The 23,827-nt window shown below is 38.4% G+C and overlaps 1 protein-coding gene across 1 annotated transcript in view; it reads right to left on the bottom strand.

Annotated features, from left to right (window-relative positions):
* DERA (deoxyribose-phosphate aldolase) overlaps positions 1-23,827 on the bottom strand; it is a 55,855-nt gene that overhangs the window by 26,068 nt on the left and 5,960 nt on the right. Inside the window, exons 2-6 of the mRNA XM_035346974.1 lie at positions 19,917-20,014; positions 16,683-16,830; positions 15,133-15,228; positions 13,510-13,644; positions 5,131-5,259 (exon numbers count right to left, since the gene is read on the bottom strand). Coding sequence (XP_035202865.1) covers positions 5,131-5,259; positions 13,510-13,644; positions 15,133-15,228; positions 16,683-16,830; positions 19,917-20,014 — 606 coding nt within the window. The remainder of the gene's footprint in view (positions 1-5,130; positions 5,260-13,509; positions 13,645-15,132; positions 15,229-16,682; positions 16,831-19,916; positions 20,015-23,827) is intronic.

The raw sequence follows: 23,827 nt of genomic DNA, 5'->3' as shown, positions 1-23,827 counted from the left end.
AGTGTTACAACTTTCCTTAATTCAGGACTAGCCTTTTGTGCAGTGGGATAGTCTTCAGGATTTTTGAGGAAACCTCTTCAAGCAGTACTCCTGTGGCCTGAGTTTTCTTAGGAGAAACCCTTGTGTCACTACTCTCCTTTTAGAGACAAAGATTGAGTTTGACAGTCCTCAGCCAGTCTCTCCCTGGATCTAAGCAAGGCCAGCCTATTTGTGAAACCAATTTATGAAAATGAGTGTGTATTAAGTGGAACCACTGCAATAAGGTAGGTTGAAGCCTGGCAGGACTTATAGTGGGTTCTCCTAAGAACTGCAAAGCACATTGTTTTTTCACCGTTTAGCTTTATTATTTCTGCTCACTTTGGAAATAATAGTATCAAAGAATCTACCATTTTCTGTGGGCAGATTCCATGTGTTTTAATTTTCTTCTTCTAAAAAAGCTTGCCTCAACCATCTTTTGATACTTTTTTACTGGCTTCTTTGTGCTAGAGAATCTAGACATTTAGTTTCTTTTAGCACTAATTCATTCCCTTTCTAAATTCAAATTTTATAAGACTCGATATCTCCACTTATTTGACTAACTGCTTAATGACCTACAAAAAATTATTTCAAACCCGTATGTTTAGTAGAGCTGCAGAAGAGTATACATCACTCCTTCCTGATCTTTACATAGGTACTTGTTTAGTTGTTTATAATAAAAACAAATATTTTTCATATGTCACTGTTGTATTTCCATCAGCTTCCCAAAGAATGAGGTAAAGGGAGATGTACTGTGGAGACCAGCTCTGACAGCTAAAAACAACAGAGGTAGTTTTCACTTTTAGTGCAATGTATATTTACTTAGTTACTTCCTCCACTTCTCCTCCATTTGTGTATCTTAATTAATACAGAGTCTTATATAGAACAATCAATTTTTTGTAATTAGGTAATTTGGTTAAAACATGGTTTTCCAAAATACAAACCTTATATATAACTGAAATATGCAATTAAGTCATCCACATCTTTACTGAACCTTTCCCTTCCCACTGCAAACTTATCATCTTCCCCCTCCTTGTTTGACTTATTTGGCAGTCTGTGTTTGTGTATTTAAAAAAGAAAAGGCCTCTGCAATAATAAAACTGTGTACAAGACCTGTTTTTTCTTTTCTTTTCTCTCTCTTTTTTTTTTTTTTAAAGGCACCAAGGTGAAGAAACATGGTGTAGATCCCACTAGTACTGGGGAGCCAGGCACTCCCATTTGTATTCCTCAGAATTGTTTCTTCCAAGAGGCTCCAAAGATGCAGATTTGAGTGTTTTCTGTAGAAATGGACCTGACTCACACAAGTGTACACAAGACATTTAAAACCACTGATTAGTTTGCTCTGCTCAGTGTCTGGAAACTTTCTGGTAGAATTGAAGTTGCAGTGAGCTACCCTTGGGAAGCTCATGCACTCAGACTCACAATCAACACCTCAAGAAGCTCAAAAAGTGGCAGCGGACATTACACAAAATGACCCAAAAAATCCCTGATTCATTGCTGAGAATTGATCTCAGTCAGCTTTCTGAAAACAACGTGCTCCTTTGGTAGTCACACAGAGCCACGGATGTGCAGTCCTTACCTTCTCCATTACCTCCTCCTTAGCACTGCAAGAATTATTCTTGCCAGCTGACTCACTGTTCTTAGAGGGCTGTCAGCCTCTTCCAGCTCAGCACTTGGGAATAGATACTTAAATATTCCAAAAGAATTTTTAGTATGTCAGTCAAGTTGGTAAAGGGTTGGTTAGAAGAATTTAAGAGAACTGGGTGCCTGTTTCCATTCTGATGTCCTTCTCCCTATGCACTGCGCTAGAGAAGGAAGAAAAAGTAGACATGGTACTTCACAGATATGGTTTCAGACACAGGAGGAGCCTAAGAGAGGCAAATGATTGTATTTGCTTCAAATAGAGGCAGGTTATTATTGCATTCACTGTGAAGCCACACTTTTTTCCCCAAAAGTTCTGCCAGGTGCAAGCATTAGAAACCTGTACACAGACAAAGCATGTTTTCTCCAGCTGAACCCTGCCATCAGTGCACTGTTGGGATCTGCATGTCTCGCTGGGCTCAGGTTCTCACTGAGGTGCGGTGAATGGTTTCCACCAAGTCCTGCAAGGACTGTGCTTTAGAGTACAGCTTCAGATGTGGCCTATGCTATCACTTTTGAATACAGACATGTGCAGGCACACTGTCCCAGACTGAGCATGGCCCTTAGTCTTATCTTAAAATCCCAGCATTATCTTAAAAACCCTAGTGGAGGGGCACACCTTTTACCTTTTGCCATACCTTTTCAAGTCAGTTATAGAATCATCTGTGCAGCTGGCTTCTCCTCCAGTGGCTGAACCCCCACTTGCTAGCTGCATCAGACTAAATATAACATGCTGTTCCTCCCAGCACACTCTCATCATTCCTTAAGCCAGCATAAGGAAGCCTGTATACAAATTTTGAAAAGTTACTCGGGAGAGGAGACATCTGCATTGCATTCCCTGCTCCGTTAATTGCTTTGTGCAAAGCAGAACACCTTTATCAGGAGGGACTGAAAACCTTAATGGCAAATACACTGTAAAATTCACCTTTTGTGTGTGAGAACAACCACGGAGTGCCCAGGTGCCAGACATCCCAGGGAAGCTTTTTAATGATGGAGCTAGTGCTAAATCAGCACTGTGACACTTTCCTGTCCCCAGCCTTCTGAGTCTCACAAATTAGACAGATGGGGAAAAAATATGTATTTTAATACATATTGCAACACAGATCAGTGCTTCAGGACCTAGGTGAGAGTGTGCATGCCCAGCAACAGTAATGTAAATATCAGTACAGCTAGGATTTTGTGCTCCCTACATGATAGACTTATTATGTGCTGCACAGTGAAAATAGCTTAAGGATTACAAGCCATGTCCTCAGCTGCACAGATACAACTGCATGCAAGGCAGGGTAGTAAACCAAATTATTGAGGGGGTGGCAACTGGGAAAACAAACAAACAAAAAACCAAAGCTAGTTACCACTTTCTGAAGTATTTTGTATCAGTATTACTTTGATAACTCAGTTTACTGTGCAGCATGACGAACACTTCTAACACCATAGCTGAAGGAGCAGCAAATTTGGGGGCAAGTACGGGAACAAGTAGCCAGAGGTAGCAAGAACTTCTAAAGTAAGTTCTGCGTTTGAATCCAATATACTACATAACTAATTTCTCCACATAAAATTAATCACTGGCTTCAGGGTTATCAGAGGTGTTCTTTTTCATTCATTCAAATGAAAGTTCCCAGGACCTGCCATAACCACTAGATCAGCTGCATTTTTCCTTTCTTTATTTCCTTCAGATCATAACAGCAGCTATAAAAATATATGGACACTAAAGCTAGAACCTAAACCTACCATGCCAAATTACTTTCTCCACAAAATATTACACATATGCATATCAAACAAACTTAATCTGGAATTTGAGTTTCTCAGCAGTTCTGACAAGTCAGAATCTGAAAATCTGGCCTTCAATACATGTGTGTAGAACAAAAATACATTCTTTTTTTTTTTTTGTACTTACAAAGAAAAAGCAAGAGACTGAAATAAGAAAATTACTGCAAATGCTATACAGATAAGTATCTTATAAAATGAATAACTATGCAAGGAAAATCATTAACAACAGGGCCATCTGCTGTATTTCAAAAAAATTACACCAGCAAAAATTCTGAAAACATTCTAATGCTTTACAACCTGAATTCATCAGTACTGTATGTTACATAAATGTGATGATAATTATTAGCATATCAGTTTAAGTGACAGGAAATGTATTTCTTATATCTCTCCCAATTAAAAGCAGTATTTTCTAGCATAATACTGATACTCTGTACCTAAAGATACTAATTGACATAGCAGTATAAAATGCATGCCATTCCATTTGGAGGAAATAAGCATAATGTTGTGGAAGGAGGCAGTGAGGTCAGCAGCAAGTTGAATATTTATTTAAATACTGGAAAAACACTCAGATGACTTTTCTTGCTCTAAAATAAGAATAAATCCTAGGTCTGAAGAGCTTACAGCAGGAAAAAAAAAAAAAAACAGTGCAAAAAAAGAGGGAAAATTTAGTTAGAAGATGGACTAACCCAGTAGTTCTTAGTACTTCTTTACATTTCTCTCTGTCATTATTCATGAGGTACCCTCTTTCAAATATGGTGGAAGAAGCAGGTGTCCAAAATGGCATCCAAAGAATGTTTTGTATCTTATAGACTGTATTAAACCACAGTCCTGAAATCTTGTTTAAACTAGGGAAAATTGTACCAGCACTGGTCCAAAGTTGCAGAGGAACATACTGCTGTAAATCCAGGCTCAAATGGGTGCTTTGTTACATTCAGAGTCTGCAATGGCTATAGCAATGCAAAATAGTAATGCCTACAACATATAAACTCCAGCCCTATAAACTCCATCCTGCTCATGGGAATGTGTTTCTTAGCTGAAAGGTTCAGGATAAAAGACAGGCATGCTCCTAAACATCAATACAGATGTAATTTAGTTTTCAAAGACAGGTAAGACTGAACACCAATTAATGGTCAGTAGTGAGTGCCCCAATCTTGAGTGGTCCGGTTATAACCTAGCACATTCCCACACGTGCTATAGCACGTGGTGTTCTTTCCCTTGCTGCATTTCCAGCATTGTTGGGTACCAAAATCATACTCACACAGAGGTAGTTAGAAGTGATCACAAAGCGGAAGGGGAGTTTTCAGTGCAATCTTCACAGAGAAATTCCCACTGCATTTAAAATAGGTTCACAAGCCACCTGCCTACCACCCTACATCTGTATGCTCACCAAAACTACCTGGAAAATCTACCTCAAATGTATGTGCCCTTATTAAACATCCCACAGATCAGACATTTGATAACGTTATTTTTCCTACAAATCTTGTCATTTAGCATTTTTAAGTGTGATTTAACATTTCATGCAGTTTTAGTAGGTTATACAAAACAAGTGACACTTCATTACTACACCTGCAACTTCAGTAATTGCTGCATAATAGTTTTTGCCGACTATAGGCAAAACTAAACTTTCACGACTAGAATTTTTTAGGCTTCATGAATAATATAGCAAAGACATTCTTAGCTTAAAAAGAAGAACACACATATATTTACCTGCCATCATAGCTATCATGCTGGCTTTGTAGACATTAGCAAGGGACCCCAGTTCACCTGTCGCTAGGATTGTTTTCATGTGAGCTTCTCCACAGGCCTCACGGCACTGGCGGATCTCCTCATAGAGACCTGTGGATAAAAGCATTTGAAAATGATCAAAGTTGGCTGACAGACATTTTCAAGTATGGCTGCAATTTCCACTTCTGGATTAATTTCCAATCTTATAATTACTCATAGCACTCAAGAACTTAAGTTTTCTAAGTTCAATAAATTATATGACTGGAGGTAATTAACAATGCCACAGTTTCAGACTTAACTTAATAGCTATTAATGTCGTTTCTCTCAAAACTAAGAATGTGCACAGTATGCCAAACACTCATGAATACATCAGGAGAGAAAAAAAAATATGATGATATTCAAGATTGATTTTAAAACAGCTTTTTCAGCAATAAATTTGGTACTAAACTGAATCAGTACTCAGGGACAGTTATGCTTTCCTGTGCACATCATGACACCACGCTCCGTCCCCTTCAGCCATCCATACCAAAGGGCTCAGCCTACAAGACAACAAAGGTGTGACTGAGTTGTCTAATTAGGGACCTTGGTGCCACTTGAGGTGCCTGACCTATCCCCCTGGCTTCCAGCAGCTGCTTCTGGAGGCACCACATCTGCATTAGGTCCTGTTGTACCTCCTAGTACCATGGGGCAGTCTAAGAGTCTGTCAGGGAGCTAGGTGCCTGTGTTTAGGTTTCCAAATCCCACAGAAGCTTCTTGAAAATATGAGTTTCCTGAAAATAGGCAGCCTAATCAACACAGGCTGCTAACACCCCTGGTGAGGAGAGCCTGAGGCCTGAGATAGCACCTTCACGGATCAGTGACTGCACAGCTTGGTGCTCATGAACCAGCTCAGGTCACTGCACTGCCCGGGGGTGACCGAGGACATGGACTTACTGCATTTTTTCAGAAAGGCTAGAACTCACACACCTGGTCAGGAAATGCAATGTGGGGAGACCAGGAAAATCCTACCACCCTTTGTACCAAAATTCAACTGTGCTCCCCACAAAACAGTAAACACAGTAAGATTAAAGGAGCTAGATGTAATTGAAATGTAACTGCTGGAAGCTGATCACTTGGGGATGATTAGTATTAGTGGTGGGGAGAAGCAGCTTTTACAGTGTACAGTCAACACTTCCAGAATCTGAATTAGAAAAAAAAATATATATATATATATATATATATATATATATATATATATATAAAATAAGCAAACAGAAGCAAACAGGATCCTTTGTAAGAGTGTGCTTTACACAAACTGTACTTAATCTTCAAACACTCAAAATCGAAAAGTTAATTTATAGAAGGTAAAAACATGGCTTTTAAAAAATCCGTCTTGCTAAAAAATGTGCAGGACCATTTTTTTTTCAGCAATGCTGGCTTTTCCCCTCAGTCCTCAAGCAAGACCTGTAGACATACAGGAGGATGAGCCAGCCTGCTGCATGGCTGGACCTCCCCTCTACCCGTGATGCTGCTGAATGCTATTGATGCTGCTGGCACACCAGGCAGCCATGGCTGGGATCACTGCGGTGGTCCTCTGAGACACGGTACACACATTAGTAGACAACTGGCTAATGCACTTAGCAAGTCCCTTTATAGACACCAGGTTTCACCTTGTTTCTCACTGTGTACCAAAGGTGTGAATTAATCAGTACTAGCATGCAGTCTAACATGTTTTATTGATCAATTGATGATACTCCAGAAACCTTCTACATCAAATCAAGTCTCAGAAAGGAAATACAAAGAACCTGTGCTATTTTCTTGTGCATTTGATAACACTGCTCATGTTAGATCCAAATGCAGTCTCTTTTTGTGGAATGACTCTTTCCCAAAGCCCTCGGAAAGCCAGAAAAAGCAGCTTTCATGTTCTAGTTACGGTAACAACAAGAAAAGACTCAAGTTTTCTCTACCTTTAAGAAACACTGCCAAAAATGTCAAAATAAAATCAACAAAATGTACATTTAGGTTGTATTCCATGAAAAGGAATTATATCCCCCTAACTGTTTTTCGCTGAAGTTAGTACTGCAGCTACTAAACTCTCCCTATTGTTGGAAGGTACTTTTATATGCAATTAGTGCCAAGATCATTTGAAGAGTCTCACTATCTGACAGCATGCTTCAACCCACAGTCGGGAACAACTAAGGATCTTCAATCATCTGTGTCTATCAGGTTAGATGAGGTGGTGGAACAGTAGGCATGTTTTAATGGAGCAGGTGTGTAGGTAATAAATACTGTTCTTTATTCACAGCCCAATTATTGCAAAAAATATCTGGCACTCATAGGACATTCCCAGCCTTACTGTAAAAGCACAAATAGAAATGCAACTACCTCTGAGAGAAAGAAAATTAAGCAGACTGAGAACCCTAGTCCCAGGTCAAAGAGTGACCACTTTGATATGAAACAAGTGCAAGAACTCCTACTCTTTTCAAAAATATAAAGAAGTTTCAGTACTCAGTCAGATTTAAATCAAAAGACTGATAACTTGATCATCCTGAAATTTCCCATCAAACGTCTGAAGTGCAGTTGGAGTTAGTCACGCTTGAATATGCACTCAGTGTTTTATGAAGTCCTGGGCTGCCTCTAGGAGAAGTCGAGGCTGCCAAAAACAAACCATGTAAGTACTCTGTTCCTTCAAGCTCATCAGTGCCAGGTGAAGCACTGGACACTGGTTCTTGGAATATCTCTGACCTGTGCAGAACACCAGTAGTAGCTGGCACAGCAGATGGAGCTGCTCTGTAGTGTCAGTAGTGTCTGCAGTACCGTCAGAAAGCTTTTAGGATAAATCCCTGTCACAGAAAACCATGCAGGCATATATACTCAACTGTGAGCTAAGACCATCATCAAAAGGTTGCAAATGATTCTTCCTGTGACAGTTAAAAACAGTGAAAAAGAATAATCAAGAGCTCTCAAACCAAATGGTCAATACCGTGTAGTATCTTGAGTATGGTATTAACACCATCCATATTAAATGAAGTCTAAGTCTTAACGAGGAAAAACAAAACAACCAAAAAATAAACAAAAACCAAAACCAAACACACACACACACACACACAAAGAAAGCAAACCAAAACCAAAACAAAAAACCACGCACAAAGGAAGTCAACTTATATGGATAATACTTAGGGTCAGATGATCACTGATGCAGTGTATAATACCTCTGCTGATTTAGCAGTTAAAATACATGACAAGAATATTTCTACTTTGCACCTATTTATTTAACATACCTTACTGTTTTTATGAACTTTAGATCTGCTTTTATTATATTAATTTATACAATTTGGATTAAAAAAAAACAAAACAGACTTGATAGGAAAGAAAAAATAATTTCATAGCTCTGGTTTTAATTCTGCTGTTAGAGAAGACAACAGTTGGAAGTTGCTTTCTTTTTTTGTGTGTGTGTGAGTTTTCCTCTATTTCCAACCATTAAGTAAAAGCATTCTATTGATATTTAGCAGCTATTAAGTACACCAGAGAAAATGTGCCTCTCCATTCATGTCTTTCAAGCAAGCACCCTTACCAATTAATGTTGGCTATAACCTGCCTCAGATTATCTATACGGTCTTTCACTTTGGTCTAATACAGTTGTTCTAAAATCACATAATAAAGGGAATAATCCGTATCTCCAACACAGAACATGAAAATGTTAAAAGGAAGAAAAAAACAGCTTAAATTTTTATGAAACAGCTCTTGTCCAAAAATGTGGTAATAAAAGCACTTATTTTTTTCTTTTTAATTCATCTTATTTGTTGTTTTCAACTAGTCAGTCACGTTGACTGATGTTAAGGGTAGAAACTGAGATAAGATGGGAAGATGTTTCAATTTCTGTTAGACCAAAGATCAAGGTAATCATGTTAGGAAACTGGAAAATGAGCTGGAATCCCTTCTGTCTTGCACATTAATGGCAGGTTTGTTAACAAAATGACAAGCACAAGGCTATCAGCACAACACGACTCTATCAGTTCTGCTCTCAGCCACATATGTGCAACTCCAGGCTCCAGTGATTCACATGAAACTGAAAACAGGATTTGGCTTCAAGAGTCTGAACTGCTGCTGACAATGTAAGAAAGAAATTGCACAAATAGACTTTGAGGTCCCAAATCAGCTTACAAATCTAGAAAATAGTAAATCCAACTATAGTATTTCAGAACAACATGTGCAATCCTTTTCAAGCCTCTGGATCAGGCAGTGCATTTTCTCTGTGCAGTTTATAGAGTATACAGCACAGAATGTGTCCCCAGTTTCTGAACAAAGCCTCTGAACTCATGATTAAATAGTTATTAGCAAGGATTGAAAGGCAACCTTCAGAAAGAGGTTATATCTATCTATTTCATGGATGCAGCCATGCTAAACTTCTTAAAGTACACTTCTTTTGTTCCCTTTTTTGTACAAAACTTTGATTGACAGAGAGCAAATATAAACTACTATCAATGGTTAGCAAGAATTTGGAAGCCACTGACACTTGTGGTATGTCCAGTTGTTAGCCAAAAACTGTGGAACTAGAAGTAACATTGGGGCAACTCAGCTTCAGGAAGTACAGCAACTCCAACATATGTATGGAGTATATATCCAGTTTCTTTCAGTAATTTGTTGGTCAGCTTCATCACACTTAACATACAGCCTCCACATCCTGTGCTTAAAGATACTATCTAAATTCAGATTTTTAATCTTAATTCATACTTTGTCGAGTGATACAAGACAACGGTTGAGTAAACTGTTGTAAAATATTATTGCTCTAAAAGCTAATAGCTTGTAAAATGTATATACATATAAGCTCATAAACTTAAATCTCATTTAAGGTTATTTTCCAACCTAAATTAGCTGCCCAATAAAGCTGTTTTCATGTTCAGCACCATTAAAAACCTCTTAACAACTACCTCATAAAGAACAGACCTAAAAAATATGTCCTGAATGTCATAAAGAGCCCCAATAATAATAATAACTGCTTTAAAATAAGTGATATAATTGAATGTACACTAAAATATTTAATAGCCACACAAGCTTTTGAAACAAATCACAAAGCAGCACTATTCTATCATGGTTACCCCAATTATGGCACAGATTAGAACAGCAAGTAGAAATATATGAACAGTAAAATAAAGCACTCTACCAGGTGAGTATTTTTGTCAATAGTACCTGAATTTTCAAAGAACAACAACATGAGAAAATAACCATAACAATATACTAACTAGTGTTTTAAGGATAAGCAAACATTTTTTCCATTTATCTGCAAGGCAGCTAGAGTTTATGAAGTACCTTGAACCCAATCATAGTTACTGTACTAGACATTCTTTTTCAATTTTACATACTAAATGGATCCAGCTTAAAAGAGATTTCTTCATCCCTTCTTCTAGCTTCCTGAAATGTATTTTATAGCATATCACACCTAACCATTAGACAGAGCTGGAAAGCAGCATGTTCACATAAGTAGTGTGTACCTGCTGAAAATAAATTCTTCACTCAGAGGGTGGTGAGGCATATGAACAGGCTGCCCAGAGAAGCTGTGGCTGCCCCATCCCCAGAAGTGTTCAAGGCCAGGCTGGATGGGGCTTTGGTCAATCTGGTCTGCTGGGAGGTGTCCCACTGTGGCAGGGAGGTTGGAATGAGACCATCTTTAATGTTCCTTCCAACCCAAACCGTTCTGTGACTTTATGAGAGCTAGACAGAAAGAACACTGAATTCCCACCACCACCAAAATCAGAGCTCCAGCTGGAATAATTTTTTGGATGGCTAAGTTAAATATTAGAATTTTTTCCTCTTCTAGCTTCATTATCTGGATGGCAAATACATTCTGTTCCCGAGGTAGCTTTTTCAAGACAATGTAAATAAGTGCCATACACAGATTCATGTTCATAAACAAACTTTCAGAAAACATTTGGAAATAATTTCAGTTTTGCTCTCAGTAAAAGAAAAGTAAACTAACCATTGCAAAAAAATGGATGGCTTTCAAGCTTGTCATGACTTCATCTATGGATAAAAGATGAAACACACCAAATCAAAAGTCAACTCTAATTTACTTATTTACTAAAACTGGTAGCTTTATACTAGGTTCATCATTCTTATGTCTGCGTATTCCTCCCTAGTAATTTATGATTACCGAAAACAATTCATTGTCCATACAGGGAAAAAAAAAAAAACAACAAACAAACAACAAAAAAAAAAAACCTAACAACATATATCTAGTCCATTTCAATCAGTGATACAAACTTTCTGAATCTAGCCTTGTATTTCTCCTCTGAGTTCTTATAATCCTGGACTACGTAATCTACAGCCTGAGTTTGCAACTGACTGCATACACTAACTTTCTTACCTCTGCTCAGTGTAACTTGCACTTAGTAGCAGTTAGTACAACAAAGTCTGAAGCGTGGTGACCACAGTTATGTCAGAAAGACAGTGGCAGACTTTGTCAGTGTGACGGTTTTACTCGAGTGGGCAGCCGAGCTCCACCACAATCTCTCTCTCACTCCTCCCCTCCTCAAAGAGGAAGGGGGAGAAAAGACAACACAAAGAGCTCGAGGTTTGAGATGAGAATGATTTAATTAAAGGGAAGGGGAATAGGGAGAAAAATAAACAAAAGAAACAAAAGAAACAACAAGGCCGCGCGGAAGCACAGAGAGAAAGGAAAAAAAAAAGAGTTATTCTCTACTTCCCATCAACGAGCGATGTTCGGCCACGTCCCGGGAAGCAGGGCCTCAAAACACGTACCGGTTGTTCAGGAGAGACCCTCCCCCATGAGAGGCCCCCTTTTATTGCTGAGCGTGACATCAGGTGTTATGGAATATCCCTTTGGTTGGTTTAGGTCAGCTGCCCTGATGATGTCCCCTCCCCATCAATTGCCCACCCCCAGCCTGCTGGCTCCTGGGGGCTATGAGGGAGTCCTGATGTTGTGCCAGCACTATGCAGCAATAGACACAACACTGGAGTGATACCAGTGCTGTTCCAGCTACGAGTGCAGAGCACAGCACTGTGTGGGCTGCTGCAGGGAAAGGTGACTCCATCCCAGACAGACCCAACACAGTCAGACATAAATTCAAGTTGATGTCCAAGTCCAGTCTTGTAGTCTCTTTTCAGTCTTGGTAAAATATCATTGACTCGAGTCATTTTGTACCTACTCCATAAGCATCCCCACTGGAGGGGCAACATGCTTTGTAACTCCAAGTATGGATCACTACAAGATATAGGCACAGCGCAGGAAGATGAGCATACAACCTTCCTGCTAGCTGACACAGAATTTGAACCATCATTATGTCTTACTTAAAACTGCTCAGTCACCTAGTCTCCATCTTCCAGCAGTTCCTGAGGCTGCATCTGAAATTAAAATAGGTGCTCTGAAAGAAACAAATGACTGTGACAATGCCTCTCCTCAAGAAGCCAAACATTTGTAAAGCTACATGTATTTATGGGAAAAGGGATAGAGATGATAGATGATAAAGGTCAACATGTTAGGGTGAGTGGAAACCAGGATATCAGTCTTGAAGACACAGACAGAGAAACTTGCTTTTTTGTTCAATTCTAACTGCTAGTTGAAAGAAGACCAAAATCAGAAAATACCTGTTACCATGATGACTGCATTTCCTTAACCAAACCCATGTACCACATGTCCTTTATGGAGTCTTCCAATCACACAGGCTATTACAGTAGTGCATTATACAACTAAATGGAAAATTCATTCCAAGACAATGATGTGTTTACCTTCACACTGAGATTAGTTGTAGAAGCATTGTCAGCACTTAAGGCGAACCATTCACAGTACATTAAGGACGCAATGAGAGCAAAAACCATATTCAGCATTATTGTTCTAACTAATTAGTTGTAGTCTACAGAACAGGAATATCAAAAATAATATTAACAGTCAATATGTACCCTCAACTTTCAGGGAAAACAACTAAAATACGTATTTTTGGTCACATATTGAAATATGTATATTTAATAAGATATTTAGACTCTCAGCCCTGGGGGGGGGGTTAACAAAACAGTTCAAGGACTATAGCATTCACTTTTTTTTTTCCATTTCACTTGCTATTTTTTTTTATTCCTACATGCAAAATCCTCAAAGGTGTAGAAGCAATGGACCTGAATTTTCAAAACATGAGGTCATTCTGAATATCCAACCTGACAAAACTTGTAACAGCATTCTTTTCAAAAAATCTGACCATTTGTCATAACTTAGTTATGCTGGTTTTATTCAGCTTGGTGCCCTGGATTATCAGCAACTCTTTGGGGAGGGACCAAATTATTCAAGGACTGATGTGGAAACTGGGAGAAGAGACAAAGAAAGAGCTTGCACACACACACACACATTTATGTTCCTTGCCTAAGGAGACTTACTTTCCCATTGGCCACTCAGCACCAGGCTCCTGCTAATGACGATGTCGATCTCTCTGGCACCATATTGCACAGCTAGCTTTATTTCAGCCAGTTTGGTTTCTAGAGGAGTTTGTCCAGATGGAAACCCAGCAGCCACTAGCAAGGAGGGAGATGCAGGCAGGGAGAAGAAAGTTTCATAAATTTAACATAAAATTTGCACTAAAGAATACAACAAAGAATTTGAAAGCTATTATATATTTAATTTTAAATCCCTATCACAATTCAAAAATCTAAAGGCAGCTCATCTTACTGTCTCCAAACACAATAAGCATTATTTCTTCCCTCAAGGACCAATGTCCATCAAGATACTACAACAACTTCTTGCAAAAAAGGTCTCTTTCACATGCCTTAAATTTTTCCAAAATAACCTACACAAGCACAGTATCTATGACCTCCAGGAGAATTGAAGAAACAAGGAGAGAACTCATACATGAAGCAATACATACTTTTAAAATTCTCTCCAATTTTTATAAGAAGCATTTCAGGTTAACTCCCTGTAATACATTTAACAGCTAAATCACAATATGCTAAAAACTTTTTAACATGGCCTACTTTGAATTTCCTTTATGATATTTAAGTACAAAAGCTAAAGTAACTTTGGAAATGCAAAAAATAATGGCTGTCAAAGAATCTCTGAGACATATAAATACATGTTTTATTTATTTTTCCCTATGCAATGAAAAAATGAAAAGAAAGCATAGAAAACATGGACATAAACACCTGATAAACGTCAAAGTTAACCCCTGCTTTGAGCAGGAGGCTGGACTGGATGACATCCAGAGCTCCCTTCCCACATATGTAATTCTGTGATATTATTTCTTGCTTATTGCAGATTCAGGACTTGTCTCTCATGTAGTGACTGGAGAAGAACTGGTGCTATTGGATTTATGAGTACAAGTCCTGAACCTGCAGGCTGCTCAGCAAGCAATAACCCTTGCCTCTTCACACAGCTTCACTGAACTCAGCTTGTAGGATTACACTTAAAAGACAAAAAAAAATGATGGGGAAAACAAAGCAAATTAGACAACCCAAGACTTGTATTAGAACTCCAAAAAATATTACTGTAGTTCTATTATTATTAGAAGTTACTTATTGTCTACTGATTCTTTGTCCAGCACACCATCTCAATTTCATTTCTTCAGGTGAGGGGAACACTGTTATGGAACAAGCTGCCCAGAGAAGCTGTGGACATGCCATCCCTGGAAGTTCAAGACCAGGTTGGCTGGGGCTTTGAGCAACCTGGTCTAGTGGGAGGTGTCCCTGCCCATGACAGGGGGCTTGGAACCAGGTGATCTTTAAGGTTCCTTCCAAGCCAAACCATTCTGTGATTCTGTGATTCTGTATCTTAAAGACCTCTCTGACAAACTTCCAGCAAAACAGACTTGGCATTCCTGATATGCTTGAAGTTGAAACAAAACAAAAGATAAACAACTACCAGAAGCAAATCCTTCTCTCCGTTCCTTTCCTTCCACCTGCTACCTTTTTACCTTACTCTCTGAAGGAAAAGCAAGTCCAAACTTCCAGATTTTCTACATATTTTATAGCATAGAAAGATTTAATTTTTGATTTTAAAATAAAACTTACCTGAAGCTACTGGTATGTTGCAGCCAGCAGCCTTTAGGGAATTAACAGCATCAGTGACCCTTGCAGGATATACACAAACCGCTGCAACAGTAATACCTGCAAGAGACACAGTTCACTTCTTCGTATGTGCATTTCCACCTTCTCTAGTGCAATCCATATAACAAGCACATGTGTATTGTTTCCACCTCTCACTTTTTTATTTTCACGAGGACCTTAAGCATCTACACTAGGGATGTCTGTTTTATTGTTCAAGCAGTTCAGGTGATTCTGCATATCGTTACCACACTCATGTTTCTTCACCTGACCCTGGGGATAAGTTTGCATTAGCAGGAGTTCAAGCTACAAGATTTTTATTGATAGATTCATTGTTTAATGACATACAGTAACGACATTCTCAGTCAGTAGGATACTGTGAGAGAAACTGCTGCCAGGTTCTGTTCTTACCTGTAGAGCCAGACTGAGCCCAGCAGCAACTGAGCAGTCTTTATGTTAATGCAGCTCTACTGCATTTCTAGTTAAAATGCTATTCTGTCAAAGTCTCAGATAATTGGTCTTGTATTTAATATTTCAGCCATCTGAAGAGTCCATAAATCTAGAAAGAAAGACTACCTTTGATATTTCACATGCACGGCTAGAAACCAGACATCTGATCTCCCCCTTTGGTTTTACATGTCGGTGGACTCCAGTTGGTGGACAAATGCCCACATAAAACAACTGAAATATTTCAATAGTAGAAGCATGCCGTATATGTCACCAAGTTTGTTCTTTTTGTTAGATCATCATAAGGCCAACACAGCAGGACAAAAGTCAAAAGGCATTCGCTGACACACCAGTGAATGTATCTGGAAAAATTCAGAAGCGCTGCTCAGATTTAAAGAGGCTTTATATTGAGTCTTAATTTGTTCTGAATTTGTATTGAGTTCAGTCTTGGATGTAACATTTGAACTTCAGATAGAGCTTGCTTGAGTAATGTCAGTGAAAGTTTTACCTCTACTTTGTAAGGGCTGTCTTCTTTCCTTTCAACTGTGTTGACTTAGCTGGGAACTTTTTAAGTGTGTGTATACATGATACACACACAACCACATACACTCACTAAAGGACTGATTCCTTAAAGCAGACTGGGCTGCAAAGATGTCTCCTATCATAATTACTCAAACAAGTGGGTAACAGATAATACTTTCTGAAGGAGAAATAACATGCTTACAAGTGTGGAATGCATCTTTTGCAACAGGCAGAGTAGCAGACTTGCAGACTTGGTAGTAACACAGAGCAACATCATCTAAGCGTGAAATCCAAAGTCACATGAACATCCCTCCTTCTCCAGTTTAGAAAGGACATCAGCAGATTAATGAAATACTCAATTAGTTACACCTTAATGCATTAAAACACATACACTGAAGTTACACCACTTACAGCTTCAAAATCAAATTTGCTCATTATGTACCATAACTTACAGTGTTTCCCTGACTCCATGCTTTACTGAAAACTGAAAAAATATTGAGGAAACAGAAAATTTTTCTACAAACCAAACAGAACAAAAATTATCATACCTTTATCATGCATATCCATGGCTTTCAGCAGATCTTCTCTGATGGGATGCTTAGCTTTGAAACACATTCTGTGAACATTTGAAGGAGTGTCATCACCTGAAAGAGTGGTAAGGTCTATACATGTGACAGCTTTCAGCAGCCAAGCAGCCTGCAAAGAGAGCGAAGGAAGGAATACAAGTATCTCAGTTTATGCTTTCAACGCCAAACTGACTTAAAGGATCCAGGAATCCAAAGCCTAGCTCTCACTCTAAGAATCAGGAAACGTATGGCATATAATATGGAGGATGTGCAAAGAATGGTTTATGACAGACAGGGATGGCAGAAATTTGCATGTCTTAAGCAATATCTAATAGTGCAGAAAGAATTTGGAATCAAAAGTCAGCTTTTTTGGTGCAAACGCTAACTACCTAATAGGACTCTAAGAATCAGACAACATTTTTAGCTGGACAAAAAACATCTAATTTCAAATTTAATTCTCTAAAACAAGGATAAAACTATCACCTATGTGAACAACCTTACTGTTTCAGTATGTTCCATGCTATGCAGTATGCCTGTATCTTTAAAGCTGGTATGCATGGTAAATTATACATATGCTTAAAAAGGAGCACAGGTTTGAAACACAAATAACCAGATGAGTGTACATGTCAGCAATTTGTACACTTGCACATTTTTATGTCTGTTCTGCTGTGAGACTGAAACATGGAAGCAATGAGAGGTAAGAACTCATGCTTCTTAAAACAGGACCTATACTCCAGATGTTTCCACTTTCTGTTATGTGAATCTGAGATAAAAAAAAATAAAATGTAATTATCTGGTAAAAAAACAACAACAACAACAAAACACAGCATAAGAGCTAAATTACAGGGCTATAGCAGCATTTAGGTGAAAATGCTACAGAACATTAAAAGACTTATTGATCAGAGCACCGAACAAAAGCACAACCAAAAAAATTTCAAGCTTTGTTGTTGAACAAAAATTGAACTTGAAACATTTTGAAGTATTTGTTAAAGGTCTTCCAGTAAATTCTCATTTACAGTAATGGCTTCACTAAAAGTAGACTGGTTGTTGTTCAACAGGGGGAGAGGTTGCAGTAGCAAAATCTATACAGCAGTATCACGGGCAATGCCTCCCTAACCATTCTGTTCTATGACATGATTTGTCAATATCTGCAGCAAAACTTCTTGCTTCTGCATGTAGGTTACTCTGCAAATCTTAAGAGGCAGACCAGCCTACAGACCTGTGCCACTTTGCTAATGGGAATCTCCTTTCTAAACCTGTAGTAAGTATTACGCCAAAAGCTGCTTTGGGACTGAGTAATGAACTGTTACTGGCTTCCGTTACTTGCTTGACTGCTTGTTTCTAACTGATTTCTACTTTCACCCTATAATACTTTAGAAATGTTTTTCACTTTAAATGGTTTAATACATCTCTTACTTGGATGCTTTCATCCTTCATTCAAAGGATTTTTTGTCTCATCTATCATGACATAAATCACAAAGTCATCAAGACAGGTGTAGCAAGGGAGTTCCATGAACAGGTACGAACTTCATTTTTAAAGGGATTTTTAAAATGTGTATTTTAAAACACAGTATCTGAAGATAGCCAAGGTTACACAATACCTTCAGGATCTTCTCACTGACAGTATAATGGTCAAACCCAGAGACACTGAATTGCTAAGGTTAGTATCAAGTAGGAAACTCAGGAAATGCTGAGCTAATCTCCATTTTTTATCAGCTGATATCCATCTTTTTATTTACTCATTACATTCAGACCGCAGACTTCCAGGTTCATCTAACAGGCAGGAAGTTACTTGCTAGCAATTTATAGTAGGATCTTACGTAGTTCCCTCAAATTGTCACTGAACCATGGTCTACAAGAAGATTTGTGCTCATCCTGAAGGTAGCTTTGGCCAACCCAGAATGGCTGCCTGACACACTAAGCTCAGAATGTCAACCATTCTGAGGAATTTTTTGAAAAAAAAAACAAAACGTATAATTGATTCTTGCTTTGTTTTAATGAGTGGCATTATTAATATTTCTCCTTGTTTACCTCCTTCCTCCTGCTCCCAGTTTATCAGTCACTGTCACAAGAAAGCAATGTGTTCAGGGTGCAGAGGAGAGGAATGACACTTCTGCTTGCAGCACAGTTGTTTGGTGAACCTGGAATCAGCTTGTCCTTTGGACACTAGTTACAACCCCATAGCTGAGAGCTTGCTGGGAGCTCTGGGTTTACTCCACAGCATTTCTCAGCCCTTGCCTTTGGCTGAACACTGCCAAAGTGCTTACGGCACTCCTGCATCCAACTCTGCCTGCCAGAGCTGTCGCTGAGGCAGCAGAAGCCAGCATGTGGCCATGCCTTACTTGCTCTACTTGGCAGCATTTGCTTACCTTACTGAACTGACAGCTTTGCATTTTGATTCTCATCTATGAATTGAAGAAGCCAAAACGTGCACCAGGTCAGTATCTGTCATTTCTGCCAGCAGGGCAGCAGAGGTTGATGGTAACTGCCAAGCCCCTCTAAATGTGTGTTCAGTGAATACAAGACAGCCTTGTAGAAAAGTTAATTTGCACCAGTGGCTTTACAAGTTGCTTACGTGCATGAATCTATTTTATAGTAAGATGGACAATAACTGATTGTTTACCGTATCTCAGCGGTTGAGAAGTCAGCCCCTTTAACGTACATGGCATCTTTTCTTCTTTCTCTCCCTGCCTTCCACCCCTCTCCTTCCCCCCCCATCCCCATCCCCATCCCAAGTCCCATAGCCAGTCAGGATTTTTTTTAGGCAAGAAATAGTTAAGCAAAGAAATCACACATGTTGGGCATGTTTAAGTAAACAACAATCATCCAGGTAGGTCAAACTTGACAGGGACCACGACCATATCTTACAGCTTTAAAATTAAAAAATAAGAAGGCTGTGCGCAAAGAAGTCTGTCTGGGAAACAGAATAAATGTGGTGGGATAGTAATATACAATTTAATCCACTCATGAATAAAGATGACTGAAATTCATTTGCAGTTTTGCCACTCGTGAGTTATAAGGTTTTTAACTTGTTTGGATAAACGCGTCACCTTATTCCGTCCCATCATCATCAAATACAAATTATTAAAATAAGACATGGACAAGCACATCTTTTAAGTTTACATGCATCTTGAGCAAAATTCAATATTGTAGCCTAGAGAGGGAGAGTGACTGCTTTAAAAATACAGGAACAGAATGCATAAGAAGAGCACTTACTTGCCAATTACCTTTCACAGTTCTCCATTTCTGAATTTGTTCTGTATGCCTTACAACTGCAGGTTGATTCACATACACTTTTGATATCCAGCCAAGTTCTAGGGTGGGAGGAAAAAAAAAAAAAAGTCTCTCATCTATTTCTGTGTTATTTAATGTACTGTGTGGGAATTTGATGAAAGTTGTATCTTTGTATGGGTCCTCTGAAGAAACACACTTCTCTCACTGTCCAAAATATCATACTACCATTAACTTCTGTCAGGGGATGATCTGCAAACTGGATGTTTCACACAGCATGTTTCGTTTGCCATTAAAACTTAATTAGCTTAAAGCTGGTGAGAGATGCTATATTTCCAGTCCTGAACTGTTAAGTTTATTACACATATAGTAGACAAAAACACACTGAACAGTGTTCTACCGTTGCTTGCTGATTTACTTCTTGGTTCCAGAATACAGTAACATCTATTCAATCCTTTGTTTGTTTGCCTGCAACCAGGATTCAATGTGTGTGTGTGCGTGTGTGCATGCGCACGCGTGTGTACATGTGTGTGTACATGGACCTTCGATTACAGGATCTCTGTCCCACATGGCACCAAAACCTCTGGACAGACTTCTCTGTAATGATGCATTTTGGTTGTTTTTGTCTAGAGCTACTTTTACTGAATTTGCTACGAGGGCCTGGCTAGCTGCAAGTCTCCAAACACACCGAATTCCTGGGCAGCACATCTATCTGCCTGGAAGCTGCTGAGATGTGTGCCTGCCTTAGAAGTGCTCACCTTGCCAAGCACCCCAGGGGACTTGTTTCCCCATCTTCCATCTGTGAATTTCTTCAGATGCCCACTGCAGACAGTCTGGCTCACAATATCAATGAGTTTCAGAATCCATAAATAATAACCAAGTCACAGAAAAGTGGATGCACAACATTTACATAATAATGAAACTGTCCAAAACCAGAAACACTAAAAAATGGTTACCTCTTAATGAAGGGTAACTGATAATGGAGAATTGATAGTTCAGGCCCTTGTATCTTGAAATTTCTGCTTAGTATGATAAACTAGACGTGCAAATTTGAATGTTAATAAACAAACTCAAATCCTGCTCATAGAAGGATACAGGTAAAGGAAAATAGAACATCTTTAAAATCTCTCATATCCCAAAACATAATTAATTCTTCTAAATATTATTCATATAGCAAATCCATGAACATACTTTGAAGACAATATTAACGATCATCAACCACTAATCATCAACAGATCACCCCCATCAGTGACAATCATCAACTACCATCATCAGTTAAGGACTGTATATGGACACTTGTACAGATATTAAGAGATAATAATTCTGAGTAATCGATTAATTATTAAACAATCAATTAATTTATTAAGTGTTTCTCATCTCTGGGAGTATTCTTTCTTGCTGTATTAAAGTTGCATTTTAAAAAAAGCAGATAGTCAAAATCATTAATTTCATACAGAAATATTGTCCCAAGTTTTTTTCTTCCTAGTTTTTAGTTTTAGTAACATATAAAATTGCAGGACTAATACAACAGCTAAAGTATGTTTAAACACAAGCTTGTTTTCCTAATGGGACTTACAGAAAACTTTGAAGAAACCAATTTACGGTAGAGATGACTCAGTGCAAATGCAGGACAAAGGCATGAAACAATTGAACTAAGCCTTGTTCTATAAGCCACCTCACAACTGCTTTTCTATTACCACCTATAAGTAATAATATAAGCCGTACCTGCAGGCAGGGTCAAAATGTTAGCCAAAGCAGAGGAAGTAAACAAAGGAAGGAATTTTAGGATTTCTAGTATCAGAGTCATTGTATGGTGAAAAAAAGAGGAGGTAGCAAAGTTGCAAACCATTGTAACAACAAATCCTCATTAATTCTCTCAATTTGAAAAGCCACCGGCTAATTCATGGTCTCAAATGCAAGCAGCTCATCTGACATGTAGAAAGCAGCTGAGAAGAGCTATAGCTATAATACCTATGGCTAGATCTTTCCTTCTTTTTGAATTTCAATAAATGTAAACCACATAAACACAGACAGCTGAAATATAAGCTACATCTTCTGCAGTTGCTTTAAGGTCAAGTCTCCCGGGTGATCAGCAGAGAACATAAATCTCTTCCCATGGGGCCACCATAGGCAATACTTAACAAAGCCCATTGGAAAATAAATGAATACATAGACAAATAAAGGAAACACAAACTCTGTGTAGTGATTCTCCTACTGTGTGCCAAGTGTTCAGGTGGAATCATTTAATCATAATACAATTTGTCACGCTAACTTTTGAACTCTACTGGGTATACGGTGATCTTTCATTTCCTTTGGAAAATATGACAAAGTCAAAGAAGCCAGTTTACACGAGGAACTCAGCTTCTAACACTAATAAGGACCCAGAAGCTTCAGTTAAACTACTCTAACCCATTCTTTCTACCTTACGGAAGACAGCCAAGAAATCAGACTTAGTCTATAAAAGCTGCCTTCTACAGAAGAGTTTGGAAGAATATGAAGACAGCATCCACGTTGTCAGATACGGAAAATTTTCAACATCTTGGCTACTGGGGCATAAACCTGAATTTAAGTGTTAGAACAGCAATTGCCTCCATGGGGAAGTTAACACTTTGTTACTTATTCTTTGGACAGGATTTAATCTGATACATCTTGTGCTGGACTTCTAGAGACATACTGTTACTATATCTGGCCCTACCTGACCTTTGGGCATAGCTTCTCAGAAGGTCTAAGCCATCAGTGCAGGAAATGGAGCCCTGTACATTAGATTAGGTTAAAGGAAATAATCGAGGGTAATGCTGTTTGGGTGGTGATGGGAGAAGTAATGTTTAAGAAATTCACAATCAATGCGAGAAAATAGGTGGAGGAATAGTGGAAGTGAAATAAGTCACTAATTTGTTAACTCATATTCACCCATTGCTGCTTTTAAAGGAGTGGGTACCTGAAAGATGACATGCTTATCCTTATGGTCCATTAAAACAAAACAAAACAAAAAAACAAACAAAAAAAAATATCTGTTCAGAACCCAAAGGCCCTACATGTAAAATTTAGTTTTACCTGGTCTCCTCAGAGTGGTAAATTACATGAGAAAGTCACCATGTGCCAGCTCATCAGCAATATGCACCCTCTTGGTTCTTTGCAGTACAATGAAAGGCACTGGCTTAAATCCTTTGGTCTCACTATGCAATACAATACATTTTACCTTCTGTTTTTAATATCTCAAGACCAGTCATGAAGGTAGCTGACACAGGGCAACTCCATCTAATTTTTGTGTCTGAGATTTTCGCTTCCTTGAAGGACCACAAAATTTGGATCTCTGAGTCTTTTTTGAATATGGGATATTGAACTGTGCACAGCTTAAAAAAAAATAAATTAAAAAGCTTAAAAAAAGAATATCAGAACTCCATGCAAAGCATTAGGCAACTTACAAAGAGAAATAAAAATGCTGTAATAAAAAGAATGCATGGCAAAGAAGGACAAAGGTTCTGGTAATATGCAGCAGCAGATGGAGACTCCTATCTGACACAGATCTTTTATTCAAGCCCACTTCTCCATTAATTAAAGCAGTGGGCAACTGAAAACAAGTATGTCTCAGTGTAATTGTCTCTAAATAGACTTTCAAAGTTTGCCATGCGAGACCTCACTAGATTTTAAATATAAGTGTCTCTATTCAGAAAAATCACTTACAACGCCAGTTTTTTTTTTTCAATTTTAAAAAATAAATAAATAAATAAAATAAAACCATTATTTGAAATAGAACTGACCGCCTTTGGATTCCGCCCCTCCTCCACTTCCCCAAGCTTTATGATTTAGTATCTGGCTAAGGAAAACTGTATTTAATTAGGCTCATTAACCTTGCAGTGTGAACACGTCTTTTTTTTTTTTTTTTTAAATAAGTC

This window comes from Oxyura jamaicensis, chromosome 1 (assembly GCF_011077185.1).
Source record: "Oxyura jamaicensis isolate SHBP4307 breed ruddy duck chromosome 1, BPBGC_Ojam_1.0, whole genome shotgun sequence".
Taxonomy (NCBI): Eukaryota; Metazoa; Chordata; class Aves; order Anseriformes; family Anatidae; genus Oxyura; species Oxyura jamaicensis.
This window is presented reverse-complemented; position numbering and strand designations above follow the sequence as displayed.